The 15,888-nt window shown below is 39.4% G+C and overlaps 1 protein-coding gene across 8 annotated transcripts in view; it reads left to right on the top strand.

Annotated features, from left to right (window-relative positions):
* FOXP1 (forkhead box P1) overlaps positions 1-15,888 on the top strand; it is a 700,722-nt gene that overhangs the window by 512,713 nt on the left and 172,121 nt on the right. For 6 of the 8 annotated variants that reach the window (XM_066596693.1, XM_066596696.1, XM_066596697.1 and 3 more), the window contains one exon: positions 13,152-13,244. In XM_066596693.1, coding sequence (XP_066452790.1) covers positions 13,152-13,244 — 93 coding nt within the window. Of the gene's footprint in view, positions 1-5,362; positions 5,505-6,460; positions 6,537-13,151; positions 13,245-15,888 lie in introns of those variants that run through there. The other 2 variants (XM_066596703.1, XM_066596699.1) reach the window with 2 other exon arrangements.

Genomic DNA, 15,888 nt, shown 5'->3' with positions numbered 1-15,888 from the left:
TGAATGTTTACAGCCTCTGGCTGTTGGGATGAAATTCCCGATGCTTTGGAAATAAGCTGATGTCTCTGTGAAATAGATTGGCCCCCCTCTCTACCCCAGTCATCTGTTTGTACGATCTGCCTTTTTGAACTGTTTTTTGTGGCTGATCAGTTTTACCTAATATGTCTCTTGATTTCTGCTATTGTAATACTCAGACGACATGCTGTTCTAGTCATTTTTATAAGCTTTAGATGCTCCTGCCTGTCATACACTGTGGGTTTATCTACAGCGTCTGGATTTGCTTTAAGACTTGCATGTCTATCAAGCTTCTGTTCCTTTGAATGTAAGATCAAAAGAAGATGAATTCTTGTAAAAAAAAAAAAAATCCCTTCAATGAAGAAGGAAAAAAATGGGACCTATGTAAACATCCACTGACAGCTTCCAAATCGGTTAGTACCCAGTGACAGGAACCACTATGCCCCCCCGCCCCCAACCCTTTGACTACCTACACTGAATAGGATGATATGCCCATTCTGCATACATTAAACATGGCTTCCAGACTATTTACCCTTTTCACAGGCCTTGATAGTGTTAAAAACGGTTCGTGTTTGTTCTAACTATCTGCGATATGTGACCCACATGACAGCAGACAGAACTCCGATGATTAAGAAGAGCCAATTTACTCATCTGTAGTCATAGCTTAGATGGGGCTTCTTGTGAATTATGAATAATTTAACCTCTTCAGAGCTAGAGACGCCTCACGGCTGCAAAGTAATAGTCATTTAAATGCCACCGTGACGGCCTATTTTTTTTTGAAAGTCTCAGAAGACTCGTTGGCCGTGGCCAGTGATGAGAAACTTCAGAGGGTTATGCCTATCGTGAGCTATAAATAGGCAGAAATAAATGAATAAAATAAACTACAAAATAAAAACTAGAAGAAAATAAAATAATAATAGAAATAAATATACAAATATAAAGTAAAAAACGAGAATGATGACAAATGAATTGGAAATAAAAAATATAAATAATAATAATAAAAAAACCCAAAATGACATAAAAAATGAAAACTATTAAAAAATAAAAAAAACGAGGAATATAAAAATCCAATCGATCAATACAAGGACAAAAATGAATAAAATAAAATTATAAAACTAAAAGAAAATGTGAGTTTTTTTTAAAGAATAACATGCAATAAAATACAAAAACTGCTAAATAAAAAAAAATACAAGTATCAAATTGTAAATGTTCCTAAACTCCAGATGCGTGTCGTTCAGTTGGAACATTTCATATAAATTCCGCGCACATAGGGAAAATGCTGAGATTCAGACCGAATCGTCTTCTGCAAGTCCTCACAGCTGATATCTTATTTTCCAACTGTGCTTTTTGGGTTTTTCTTCAAATGTTCCCAGCGCAGTTTAGATAGAGTCGCGCTTTTGACGGGATACAATATTTGCGTTTCCTCACGTAGCCGTTAATGTGTTTGCAGTTTTACATATAAATATTTTATGGAGCAATGTTTGCAGCTCCGCTGTATACAGTATATAGATTTTTTTCTTTTGGTGCTTGAGCCTTAGTCATTTTGTTTATATACATATTCTAGTTTCTTGAGCTCCCTGTTAAGCTTGCATGTTGGTACGGTTAGAGATTTTGTTAATTGGGCCTGTGCTATTTAAATTTTAATCGGTGAGATGGAACCAGATTTGGGTTTATATCAGAGGCACAGTAAGGCCTCATGCACATAAAAAATTGCTCATGTTTAGAGTTGAGCGAACGTACTCTGCCGAGCTTGATGCTTGTTTGAGTATTAGCATACTCGATGGTGCTCGTTACTCAAACGAGCATCACGCCGTGTTCGACCCCGCCCCAGTTTTTGGCTCCTCCCCGCTGTGACGTGCCTGTTTTGGCCCCTCCCCGCCCCGATGCAGCGTGCGTCAATGGCAGATTTTTGGGCAGGCAGGCGGGGGGGGGGGGAGAGAGAGCAACAAAACTCGGTGTCCCACATACAAAAATGCTCGAGTCTCTCATTGTAGTTAATAGGGTTCATTACTCGATTAGAGCTCTCCAATTTTATGAAAAGCTCGACTCGAATAACACGGACCCGAGCATTTGGGTGCTCGCTTATCTCTACTCATGTTCCATAGAATGCCTCATTATGACTATATTGGCGCAGATTCACTATTGAAGATGCTCCAAAAAACCTCTTACATGCTTTGCACCACCCTAATGATGTGATTTAGACACTTTTACACACTTAATTTGTCTCATCAAAGGGGGTGTGGTCTAACAGGAAGGGGTGTGGCTTCACAGGGAAATCATGTGCCAAAATTTTGGTGCAAAAACTGATATAAAATTAACCCAATTTCTAGGTGGTATAAACTCAGACTAGACAGTCTAAAGATTATCCAGCAGAGCTAAAGGAGAAAAAACGGGCACGTTTATACATTTCTAGTCTAAGTTTGTACTCGCCAAGGCCTCCTTCACACTAGCGTATTTGCGCAAGCAAATGGCACACGCAATATGCAGTGAATAGAATCCATTGATGAAATTAAAAAAAAAAAGTTTTAAATCCTTTAGTCTGGAAATAATGTAACTTTACAGGTGCTCGGCTATCAAAATTCTGGATTATCAGTCTGTCATTGAAAAATATATAAAGAAAGTAGGAATAGTAAACCTTCAGGAAGAGAACCTAAGTCGAATGGGTTGCACAACATTTAAAAAGGGATTTCCTTTTTTTCTCTGAAACAGTGCCACTCTTGTCCATAGGCAATATCTGGTATTGCATCTCAAGTCCAGTGAAGAGGTCTTAATTGCAATACCAGACATTGCCCATGGACAAGTGTGGTGCTGTCTGTGAAAAAGTAAAGCATGTGCCTTTTTAGATCTCATTCAAGCCCTTTAAAGCAACTTTCTGGTTTTGGGACAAAATTCTGTCCTGGGACAGAAGGGGGATATTACCTAAACTGGTTGTTCTGTGCCTTTCCAGTTCATGAGTTTTCGGCCTGTTTATGGCTGTCCAAGGTGGCTGCAGCAGTCTTCTACATAGCTCATGCACACTGTGCACTGCTTTCCGATTGGCCAGTTCTGATCACAGGTGTAGCTCTAGTCAATCAGAGAGCAGATATTATTAGATTAGGTAGTCTAAAGTTTGAGTCGGCCAAAAACAGGAACGTAAAGCAATGAATAGAAGGGACGGCAGAGAAGAACAACTGCAGGTAATATACCACCCTCCTCCTCCGGTCTTGGGACAGACGTTTGTCATGAAACCAGAGGGTCACTTAAAATAAGAGGGCCCCTCACATCCTCATGTTAGTGAGGCTGGCTGCATAGCTTTGCAATTGCAGTTTGCTGTCTCTATCGCAGCTTTACTTTCTCTCTACTCTCCACCTCTCGTACTGGTTACCATTAGGTTTGCCTCCCAGCAATTTGACTCTGTCAAGAAGGTGGTCTCCACTGCTCACTGTCAATGGGTGATGTCAGATATGACCTACAGTGAATGGTGGACACCACCGACTTGACAGATTCAAAGAACCGGGTGCCGGAGGAACTGAGGGGTGGGTAGTTGAGAAACGGGACGCGGCTGCAAAGCTATGTAGCGGGACCTACTGACCGAGGACGGGACAGGTTCTCTTCAAAATTGATGACCTATCCATAGGCTGCTTTCATTCTTGGCGTTTTTTGCTGCATCTTTAAATCACAGCAAAAAAAAACACAGCTTAAAACGGCAAGACTATTGATAGATTATTGATAGCTGAAGCCGCCACAACGCACACAGTTTTAATAGTGGATGCACCTGGTATTGCAGCTTTGTCCCATTCACTTGAATTTTTCTCTATATACATGTATTCTATTGTACTTTAATTAGCATCAATAGTTCTACCTCTGAATTCCAACACATTCCACCTCCATGCTGGTATTCATCTCCTTTAGGGCCCATTCAGACGGGTGAATTTTTGGACCATGTGCTGACTATGTATTCCCCGGACCCCTAAAAACGTAGTAGGCAATTCACATGGCTGGATTTTCACACAGACCTATGGTCCATGTAAAAAAAAAATTGCTGCTTGACCTATTCCTGTCCTCTTTCAAGATGCTATGTGCGAGGTTCATGAACATTGGACAGCACATGAATGGGTGACCTTGTGCTTTCCGATATTTTGTGCTCAATTTTCATGGGCACAACATGGACAGCCTAAAGGTACTGAAAACCAACCAAAGACTAAACTCTTAAAGGGGATGTACAGCTTTAAACAATTTTGTTTAACCTGCTAGCCTAGCCTAAAACCATAGAAGCAATACTCACAACTATTCTTCCCCCGGTAGGCTGTGCAATGGCACCCATTGCTTTCCCGGTCTGTGGAAGTCAGGTGACCTCTGCAACCAATCAGAGGCTGCAGCATGACCATCCATTCTCCTGACATCAGCACTAACATGCTGGGTGCCATGATGCCAGGAGTTCAGGACAGTGGCATCGCGGTCACTTGACTTTGTAAACACAAACCAGGAAAGCCGCAGGAGAGGAAGTTAGGTGAGTATTTCTTTTTAGTTGTTGTAGGGGTATTTAAAAAATTTTTTAAAAGTGTGACAACCCCTTTAACCCTTTGAGGACCAAGGGACATATTTGTCCCCTAATTTTAAACTGCCCGCAAATTCAAATTAATCATTTACAGTCCTGAAAGGGTTAATGGACACATGACTTCCGCCCCCTCCTTTAGACTACCGATAAGTGCTTTAGAACAACAGGTGCCAATACATCCTGTCAAAGTCTTTTTGAGCATGCTTAGATCTCTAGTCCCCCAATGGTTGGACATAGCTATGTCACAGCTACGGCTGTATGGCAGAGGTTAAAAATTGCAATGACTTCTCATCTCAGAGATGATCTTAAACAGCATGGTGGAAGATATGAGTGCAAGTATTCAGCAGATCCCAGTATGCAGTGTGTATTTCATCACATAACAGGGGATCAGAGGGAGGGGGGGGGGGGTGTATAGGCTTTTTTTTGTACAATGAGCTCATTTAGCTGTCTAGAGGAAGGGGGGATAAAAAGTGTATTTTATTGTTTGTTGGTCCAGTCCACCGATGTAATTAGTTTGGTATGTGCCTACAGATGGGACTTGTGGTCAGAAAAAATAGAGCAGAAAAATCTGGTTCAGTAATAGAGTCTTTAGTGGTGGCGGCGTCCACGACTTGTGAATAACCTGCGAGATCCAAGACTAATTTTTTTTTGGGAGAATCACTAGAGGAATTCTTGTGGTTACTTTGTCATGTAGTAGAAGCAGACATCGCTACTGTTAAGAGGCACGTCCCCTGTTGTTGCCTACAAAGGGCTACGTTCCTCTGTGTTTTCACTTTAAAGTGAGATTGAGCTGCTCAGCTCTTCCTGTTTATTCAATTTTTTTTCTTCTTCTTACCATTCTACAACCCCCGCTTCCCTCAAAGCCAGAACACAACTTAAACTGCAACGAGACAGCAATCTCCTTAAAGGAACTGTTAAAGACTTGCCAGCTCTACTATCCACTCTCTTCTCAGTAAGTCTTTAAAAGAAGTAACAAACTTTTACTTTTCCTGTATCTTTTTGTATCTTCTGCATCGGGGTGGTTGGTGGGGGGGTGGTCATGGTTTCCTCGTGCTACAGATTCACATTACCTCAAGACAACAGCACAATGAAGGAAGTTACTGTAAATCCCGAGCTTCCATTCTCTAGTGAGAGACTGTTTAGTAATGTTACTGTATCCTCTGAATACCAAACAAGGACTCTGCAGCCTAGTGAGGTCGAAAGAAAATTGAAATAAGCAGTAATAAAACTCAGCATTGACTTGTGACATGTGACATTTAACCTCTTCTAACCAATAGTCATCATGGTCACTGGTTGAATGTCATGTGCTTAGGATTAAACCCCCTCCTTCCTTACTTCTTTAATTAGTCTAAAAAAATCTATCGCAATTTTTATCTAAAATGTATTGCAAAATTATTTTTTTACCTTATTTTAGATTTTCGGTGACTGTTCTAAATTTGTTTTTGGTCTCTTTTGAATTTTTAAAATTTGTTTTATATTTATTTTCATTTTTTTTCTATCAATTTTATTTTTTTTTTACATTTTCAGATTTTTAAAAAAAATAATTCTGCTTTCAAAACATCACGTGAAAAATAAATATGAATTAAATGTATTATTACGCCAGCTGCATTATGTATAAACACATGACTAGTCTAATCTAACAGTTACTTCCAGTCAAACCTGTTTTTTTTTCTTGTAAAGGCAGTTAATGCAGCCACGTTAGGCAAAAAAAAACAAGCCTGAATAAAAATGTTCAGTTCTTATGGGAAATCAGCGCTTTATAAAATCTATTACAGGCCGTCTTCAGGTTGATAATCTTTAGTTAGCTGTTAGCCTGCTTTTACCGTTGTTGTGTCTGCGTTCTTGAATTTTTTTTCTTTTTTTTTTGATGTTCTCCTGCACTTAAATGCTGAAGATTTAAAGCTTCTTTTGCACAATGGTGAGAGAAGGATCAAACTGAGAGCTTATGTTCACCTCAAGTGCAGTACAGCACAGAAGGAAAGAGGTAAAAAAAAAAATTGGAGTCGCAGTTTTGTAATGCTTGAAACCGGTTGTGTTTTTACAGAAAATAAACCCGGTGTTTGCTACTGTACCTTAAGGACAATTTGTTTAACAGTAGGAGTAATTGCATAGTGAAAATGGAAAGAGTGACTGAAGGTCTTTACTCGGATGTTAGTGTAGGTGTGGGGCACTGCGAGAACACTGGGTTGCTTTTCTATAGTATATTAAGTTTTATTTTCCCTCTTGCTTTTTATCCTTTTATTTCATCTGCCTGACCCATCACGTATCTCAGGCCTCCTTGGCTTTGTCTCATTTCCATAGGCTATGTACAGTTATTTATTAGTAGGGTAAGAAGTCAAAAGGTTCCAGTGAATCAAGCTCAGTAAATAGGCACTTGCCCTCCTCTGGTTACTCCTAGACAATGGGGGGAATTAATAAAAGATTGTATTTTTTTTTTAGTCATACAAGGTGTATGTAATATGTCTAGTAATCCCGTCTGCTGGTTTTATGCATGACCCCCAGACAACATGTAACAGTAAACTAAAGCTGTATACTCACAGTGGTATTACATGGATTACTGAGTCTACTGTTTCAATTACCTAGATTTACAATATTACACATTGTAGCTATTTCGGACTTGGAATAATTGCTGTATAATTTCCTGAGTGTAACGGATTATGTAGTCGAGGCATAAAAACTGAAATTATGTCATTCTTCGTGGTGGTGGTGGTGGTGGGGGTTAGAAGGATGAAGCAAAATCACTGGGGAGGGAAAGGGTTAATTATTCAGGGTGAGTTGGCTGTAGAAGAAGTTGCCAAAGGCATGTATCTCTTTCTATGAAGAAATTGGAGGGGGGAGTACTCTATGGTGATTAAGTGAGGCTAGCTAATAAACTATTTCATTAAAATATGTATTTATAGGATATGAGATAGATAGATAGATAGATAGATATGGGAGGGATAGATATTAGATAGATAGATAGATAGATAGATAGATAGATAGATAGATAGATAGATAGAGATAGATAGATATGGGAGGGATAGATATGAGATAGATAGCTAGATAGATAAGAGATAGATAGATAGATATGGGAGGGATAGATATGAGATAGATAGATATGAGATAGATATGAGATAGATAGAGATAGATAGATATGGGAGGGATAGATATGAGATAGATAGATAGCTAGATAGATAAGAGATAGATAAGAGATAGATAAGAGATAGATAGATAGATAGATAGATAGATAGATAGATAGATAGATAGATAGATAGATAGATAGATAGATAGATAGATAGATAGATAGATATGGGAGGGATAGATATGAGATAGATAGATATGAGAGAGATAGATATGAGATAGATAGATATGAGATAGATATGAGAGATAGATAGATATGAGAGAGATAGATAGATATGAGATAGATAGATATGAGATAGATAGATAGATAGATGTGAGATAGGCAGATATTATAGATAGATAGATAGATAGATATGAGATAGATAGAATCCCTTCCTTTGAGATCCCTAATGATGTTATGTTTTTATGTTATGTGTTAATGTCTTAAGCCCCATTTACACGGGACGAATGTCGGGCAGACAATGGCCGACACTCGTACTCACTCCCATGCTCTTACACAGGAGCAAGTATCGCTGGCTCTCTGATAGAGCGGCCAGCAGGGGGGCCTATCGTTTTATCGTTTATGCAGCCTAAACGATGAAAGATGAGCTGAACAATAATCGTTCAATGTAAACAGCAGCAAACTTGTGGACTGATGTGAAAAGTTGCATTTTTGCTGCAAATTCTATCAACTTTGTTGGTGCACATTACCCCAAAAACTGGCATAAAAAGCTTTGTGCATGTGGCCAAAGTCGTCATTAGGTAAACCTTGGTAGGCCTGATCACATACAGTAGCAAATTGTTAAAAGCTACTTTTTATGTAAAAGTGAAGAGCGTAAAGTGTACTAACATCCAAACGAGGTGGTGTCATTGGTTCATAAGTACATGAGACAATAATAGCTTCTACTCAATCAACACGATATGACTGAAGTTTCATTATGAGGTTTTCTTTTTGAGAGTCACCAAGATTTGTAAGCATCTCTCAAAAATAGAGTTTTGATTTCTGTATCAGCATGAGTCACTTGATTAAAATATGTTCTTCTTTGCATTTTTCGCTTGGCATCTTCAGTTGTACATAAATGATTTACAGTGAAACAGGCACTGCTCTGTACAAGAAGAGTTAGTTGGTTGGAAGAACTTCTGGAAGTCAACGTAGAAACCAATCCAACATAAAGAAGACATAACATTGCCAGGTTTGGTTTCACGGTTGGGTGTTTCCTTCAAATGTTGGGATAAACCAAGTGGTTTCTGCAGAACCCTTTTGAAGTGGAGACATCTATAACCACAACACATTTTCAGATGGACTTAAATTGAAAGTCTCTTCTGTTTATAAAAATCCCTATAACTCATAATCTGAATCGTAGCTCCAACACATCTTTTCTCCATTAGTTTAGTTTCTCGAAGAACCTTAGAGCCAGCCACAAGTTAGAGAAGACCAAATAAAGAAGACCTAAAAATATTCCAACTTACTCATCCAGCTATATCTACACATGTGTTGTATACTCAAGTTGGAATAGATATGATGTAGAGTTGTTAGGAGGAGCACTTCACCTACTATTAGGGCAATCCTCACCACTTTTTAGTTGTTGTTCAAGCCATACCTAAATCCAGTCAAACAGTGCACCGAACCTCACACTTAAGGCCCTTTTACATGGACTGATTATTATTCAAAGAATCATTCAAATGAGCAAAAGTGAATGATAATCGTTCAATCTAAATGCAGTCAACGACAAAAGATAAATCGCTCAGTTTTCGCTTGTCGTTCATTTTATGTTGGACTAAAAATCATTGTTGCTCATTCACTTATCGTTCAGTTTAAACAGCACTTGTTCAGTCATTCTCATTCAGTTATCGTTCTGGCCCGGCCACCTCCATTCACAGTAAACAGGCAGTTTCTCAAAGATTGAGCAACTCCAGTTTACACGGGAGTTTGACAGTTGCTTGGTTTTTAGTTCAGCTAAAAACCAAACAACTCCGACAAGTGAGCGATTTGTTACCCAGTGCCCTGTTGGCACCACTTGTACATAGGACGACTATCACCCGAATTAGTTTTCAGTTCTAATTCGGGCAATAATCTATATGTGATAAGTCTTAAAGGGGTTGCTTGAGTTTGGAAAAAATTTGTCCAAGGAGGGAAATGGCATAAAATTACAAAAGAACCATTGCTCACCTGATACAACCCAACTGTCCAGCACCACTGCTTCAGTGATCCCTACTGGTCTTTGTTTATGTAGTTGTAGCAATTAAGTGTTTCTTTACCCACATGGCTGCTGCAGTCAATCACTGGCCTCAATAGAGAATGGCACAAAACTGCTGAGGCCGGTGATTAGCTGCAGCATTACGTGGATATACGGGTACATAATCACTTCAGCAAAATAAAAAAAAAGACTATAAGGGACCATCAGAATATTGGTGCTGCAACATCAGGGATTTATCAGATGAGTAGTGGGTCTTTTCTTATTTTATGGCGTCTTTCCACCTCTTTGTCAAAATGTTTTCGATCTTCGAAAACTACTTTATGAGCTTTTTAGTCTAGATATCACACTGGTCAACCAAGTAATTGTTTCACGTGTATTAAAATCAATATTCCACATCTGGATAGTTACATTTTGTACATATAACTCCTACTGTACTCTAAGGCACCATGCACATGCCCATATGGCAGATCTATAACATGGCGCCGATACACTGCTATGAGACCATACTGAACCCCAGTATAGGTCCATTTTTATATAGAGTAACTCTGACAGTCAGGAAAATAATGTAACAGTGTTACAGTGTTATTCTCCTCTAGAAGATTACTTCAAGGGGAGAATAAGTTGTCTCACAGAGGTTCTACACCGAGGTACATCAAATCCCGATCAGTACATAACACAATGCCATGGGGGCCTACTTTGCTGTCGTTAAGGGCCCATGTGCCTCAGATGATTAGATATAATTGAACAAGTTTTCACCTCACTTTTATAAAACTATAGACCATTCTAGCTTATCGAGTCCCCAAGCTAGACAGCTTCTAAATGACCTTGCATTGTTGAGTTGACATTGTTGTATGTAATTTTAGTAAAACAATATTTGCACTTGTCCAAACTACTTCTAAATAGTTGAATGGCTACATCAACAAAGCCTTTGCTCTCCTCTGCAACGGAAAGCTGTTCAAAAATTTTTCAAGTTGACATATATCATCCTGTTTTGTCCCAAGTCTTAACATGCTCCTTGCACAAGCAAGACTGTCCTTCTGATTTTAAACTTTTTCCTGCTTCAGTGAGAAAGTCCTTAGTTTTATGTGTCTGAAATGACTGCAGTATCGGGGACAGTACCTAGTTCAGCTGTCACTTCCACATCGTATGACTTTGGCTCGGCTAATGTTCTGCACAGTCCACTAGGATTCATCCAAGATTAGCAAAATCATTTTGTAAAACTCTTCCAAATGGACTTCGGGTAACATCCCGATAAATAATATGAGGCAATTTCTACACAATGTTTAGTCACTGTTGGTGGCTGTATTCATCTAGGAAATGTCCAGTGAAAGGTATTCATTGAAGTATGGTATATAGAAGCTGTTACTGTAGAGAGAATTGTATTTAAAGATGGATGCACAGAATTTTTAGTTGAGTAATCTTCCATAACAGATTGTCCTAAAACTCAGAATACTATACTATAACCACCAACCTGTTTTTTTTTTATAAAGCTTCACAATCTAAACTGGGCTTAATTGTCTTACCACTGTGTGTCTTCCAAGTTGGCTAGCACATGGTTTGGCCAAAAAAGGACAAAGTAAGGGCCCTTTTAAATGGGATGTCTGTCCTAGCAAATTGCTCCTGTGTTTTCACACAGAAGCGAGGATCACTCATTGAATGGAGTTTGGCGGGCCAGAACAGTCTCTGACCTGCCCACCTCCATTCACAGTAAATGACGTCATCCTTTATCGTTCAGTCGCTGCTGGCATTTACACAGCTCAATCATCCTTTAGATTCTGACGAGAATTTGAATGATGACCGGGCTGCGTAAAAGGGCCCTAAGTCACTATTCTTATAGATACTTATGGTCATTTATTAACCCTTATCACATCCATTCCTTGACTATGGAGAGTCTCCTATGCAATACTGAATGCTTTTGATCAGTTGATGTAGGACTCGATATACTTGGTTATATTATTGGGTTGATCTTCATTTTTGGTCAAAATATTGCACTTTTTATGGCCCACGTACCTGAAGCAAAATACAAGGGCAGGTATAGACACCACATCCTACAACATACACAGAGATAAATTGCTACATGGAGGAGCATTGCACGGGTGCAATATAGTAATGAACATCCACTCACACGCCTACCAGATATTGGGGTGAGTGGCTACTTAGTATTGCACATATATAAAGCATACATGGTCTGCATGGTGCACTACACTTATTGGTGGGACTGGCACTCTTTACATCTGTCTGTGCATTGCTCCTCCATATAGCAATTTCCCTGTCTGCATGTTATAAGATATGGTGTCTATACTTGCCATTGTATTTTGTATCAGTAACTATGGTCGCCTTCTGTGATTTTTGAATTGATATGTCCTTTTTCTGTGATTTACTTACCTGAAAGTATCTTTTAAATGGCCACAGTGAGTCAAAACGTTGTGGATAATTAATTGGACTCACTTAAAAGGGTTGTCCAATCTGGACAACTTCTTTTGTACATAGGGACATAGCAGTGATCAGCTGACCACTTCTACTCGAGCAACTGAAGTTGCAATCAGGCGCACATTTTCCAAAAAAGTGGCTGCAGCTGGGTGAATATTCTGCAATATCACATGGAATACATTTGAATAAAAAGGAAAACAGGTACTACATAGTCATGCTGAGCCATTCAGAGCAGGCAAGAACTGGTCTTTACAGCAGATCAATACTCCAGGCTAATAGAGTCATGATCCTGATGGGGCAATCTTTAGGTGGTCAGACAACCACAAACTGATATTCCTGCTGAGACTTACAGTGGGAGAGAAGAGAATGAACTAGGTGGTGAATCAAGATGTAGCCCTACCTTTTGTGAGATATTTAGACACCACTGATTTGCTGACACAAAGATGTTACAGTCATATTGTATTATAGGTTTTGACTTCCTTTTCTTAATAAGTACTAGGTTTTCTCTATGAAGGTTGGTAAATGGGCATATCAACCTAAAAGCAGAGATAGACTTAAAACATGAAGTGCCGAGAAAGTCAACACAAAATGGGTGCAGTCGGTGTAGCGCACTGGTCAACCAGAGGTCACCTGAGCACTACAATTTAGAGTAGAAGAGGCCTGGGAGAGCTAAGTCTCTGTTGCAACCTGTTGGTACATGCTAACGTTGATGAAATAACAATAGATGGCAAAACCATCATTTTGCCAGTTACCATCTACCAGCAGGTCATGTCAAAGGCTTAGCTCTTCCAGACCCTTCTACTGTAATTCAAGAAGATGGTCTGCGATGGTTACACTCATAGTAACACTGTATTTTTTCCCTCCCATTTCAGGCTCTTCAAGTTGCACGGCAGCTATTAATACACCAGCAGCAAACTACTGGATTAAAGGTCCACAAGAGGAATGACAAGCAACTATCCCTCCAGGTAGAGAACTAGTTTACTTTACATTTTCATCAATAAACTGCTCAACAGTCAGAGTAATCTTTCTCTGTTAGATGGTGATGGTAGTCATCTAAAGGCTTTGATGTTAAAAATGTTAACAATATCTTTATTGGCCACTAATTTCTACAATTCTAATTAATGAGAAGGTCCAGTTTTGGTGATAGAGACACTGGGTCTCATGTATGAAAGAAAACGTTACATGGTGGCCATTGGTAACTAGTCGGTGTCCTTGAATGGACATCAACCCCAATTTGTGTAGGTTATATTACATCCTGTAATTGAAAGACTTACAATGTCCTAAGAATTAGTATTGGTAAAGGAAGATTGCCCTAGACTAAATATCTCAAACAGATGGTTTCAAAAGCAAACAGAAACCAACCAAAATAGGCATTGCCCCTAGAACAACTAGCAACCACATTTCTAAGACCACTTGAACTTGGATTCAACTTTAAGCTGGAGCGAAATAAGGCGAGCTACTCCTACGCGTTTCAATCCCGGAATCAGGTCTTCCTCAGACAGCCTGAGGAGTTGAAACACGTAGCTTGCCCTTTTTTTGCTCAAAATAAGAGCCAATCCAACTTTAAAGCGAATTGGTTATCTACTTTAAGCCCTATAAGCAAAGCTTGCGGGCTTAAAGTAAGTGACTCATGGCATCTGGGTATGTACGTTTTATACTTACCCATCATTCTCCCAGTGTTAGCACTAAAAGCTGCGCGCTAAATGCATTGAACAATGCTGTTAAGTAGTACTCCAATTTTAATTTTATAATGAGCGGACTACATACCAGCGCCTCTCAATGCATTCAGTGGCGACTTTCAGCGCTGGCATCAGGGGATCGACGAGAAAGGTAAGCATAAAGTTAATATCCCCAGACTACATGGGTCACCTATTTTCAGCCCATAAGTTTATCTTATAGGGCTAAAAGTAGGTGACAGACTCCATTTAAGTGGTTTTAGTGATGTGGTTGCCAGTTGTTCTAAGAGCAGCGCCTATTTTGGCTGGTTTCTGTTTACTTCTGATTGAATACGTGGTTTGGAGCTCTGGGAAAAGCTTTACTGGTGAACCAGGACAAAGACTTGCAGCTCCCATTTGTGAAAGATTAACTGACATTTCGATCGACCCTCTGAAGTGTTTCTATTTGGCTGGGCTCATAGGTTAGGTGAGAGAAACAACTTTTGGCTTTTACCTTCTTAGGTTTACAAAAACTACAGCAGATAGTGCCCAAATTGTTCTTCCTTCGTTTTGCTTTTTCCCTAAGACCTTTCAAATATAAGATGCCTACCTGCTTTCAGTAATTTTGTAGGTGACCACCATCCTTCACTTCTCAATGGGAAAAATGAATTCTTGGAGGAACTTCTTGTTTGATGTTGAGCACTTCCAATTGTTGGAAGTGTTTTTGGTACCCCTCCTCAAGCGCCATGTGCGTGGCTATTATTTCATGTATGGCCCTCTTTGTAGGTTCCTAATGCTTGATAACTTGAGCTTTGTAATGTATGGAATCGGAGTGACTCAAAGGACAGGACGATCTAGAATGTCAACATAAATATTCCTTCCCTGACCATCAGTAGCAAATTAGTCCTATCTGGTTCATGCGTTTCATTAAAATTCCATTCCTACTGGACTGTAACTCCCATCATCCTTTGCAAAATTACAACTCTTGTGCCAAACTACTACTTAACCTGGAACGAATCACAAATAAATTACGATACAGGAACGATCTGCTCCCCCAAACTGATAAATGAAATAGTTGACCTGTCACTTGTAAGAGGAGTTTATTTGCAAAAGAAACAATATATCACATGAAGAAGTCGGACGCGAGTGTTTGCAGACAAATTGCATATACATCAGCCCTTTTGGCTCAGCTAGAGTTGATTCCTGCCAAATGCGGTCTTTGTCTAGGAGATAAACTCGTTTAACGTCGCCTATATGCAGCGTGATCATTTCCAAATAGTATATGTGACCCATGTGTAGCATTGAATGTTAAGTACAGGTGGCGGCATTGTGTAATGTGACATAAAAGCACACAATGGTATGTTCTACTGCCGTCTGTCAGTCTCTCAATGGCTCACTGATTATTGTCGTAAAAGTTCACTTACAGCCCTCCAAAGGTATATACATTAGAACTCATGTAACCAATTATCAATATGACTCAACAGGTGCCAAATTATAAACTCTTCTGCATAAGGCCTTGTTCACTCCGCTGTTTTTGCCTTTGGTTTTGTAGCTCTTCGTTTTGTTAGAGAAAATAACTTTTTTAGCATTAAATGCCATATTTAAAGGACTAGTCCTTCAAAATAAGCCACTGTTATGCTTAGTGAAGGCCCTTTCGGAGGCGGTACATGTCAGGCACCGTTCCCCTTTAAAGTGGTTGTCCAACTGAAAAAAAAATTTCAAACAAGTGACCATGTTATAAAATATGAAAATAAAATATGCTCCTCTTTCTTCTTCCCTGGGAAACCCTGCATGCTGGTCTCTATTGACAGGAAGTCACATAACTGATGCAGCCAGTCAGAGGCCGCAGCATCACCGCCCATTCTCCAGGCATCAGTGCTCACATCATGGGCGTCATGATACCAAACGTTCCAAACAGTGATGCTACGGACTCTATTGGCTGCAACAGTCATGT

Source organism: Eleutherodactylus coqui, chromosome 3, assembly GCF_035609145.1.
Source record: "Eleutherodactylus coqui strain aEleCoq1 chromosome 3, aEleCoq1.hap1, whole genome shotgun sequence".
Taxonomy (NCBI): domain Eukaryota; kingdom Metazoa; phylum Chordata; class Amphibia; order Anura; family Eleutherodactylidae; genus Eleutherodactylus; species Eleutherodactylus coqui.
This window is presented reverse-complemented; position numbering and strand designations above follow the sequence as displayed.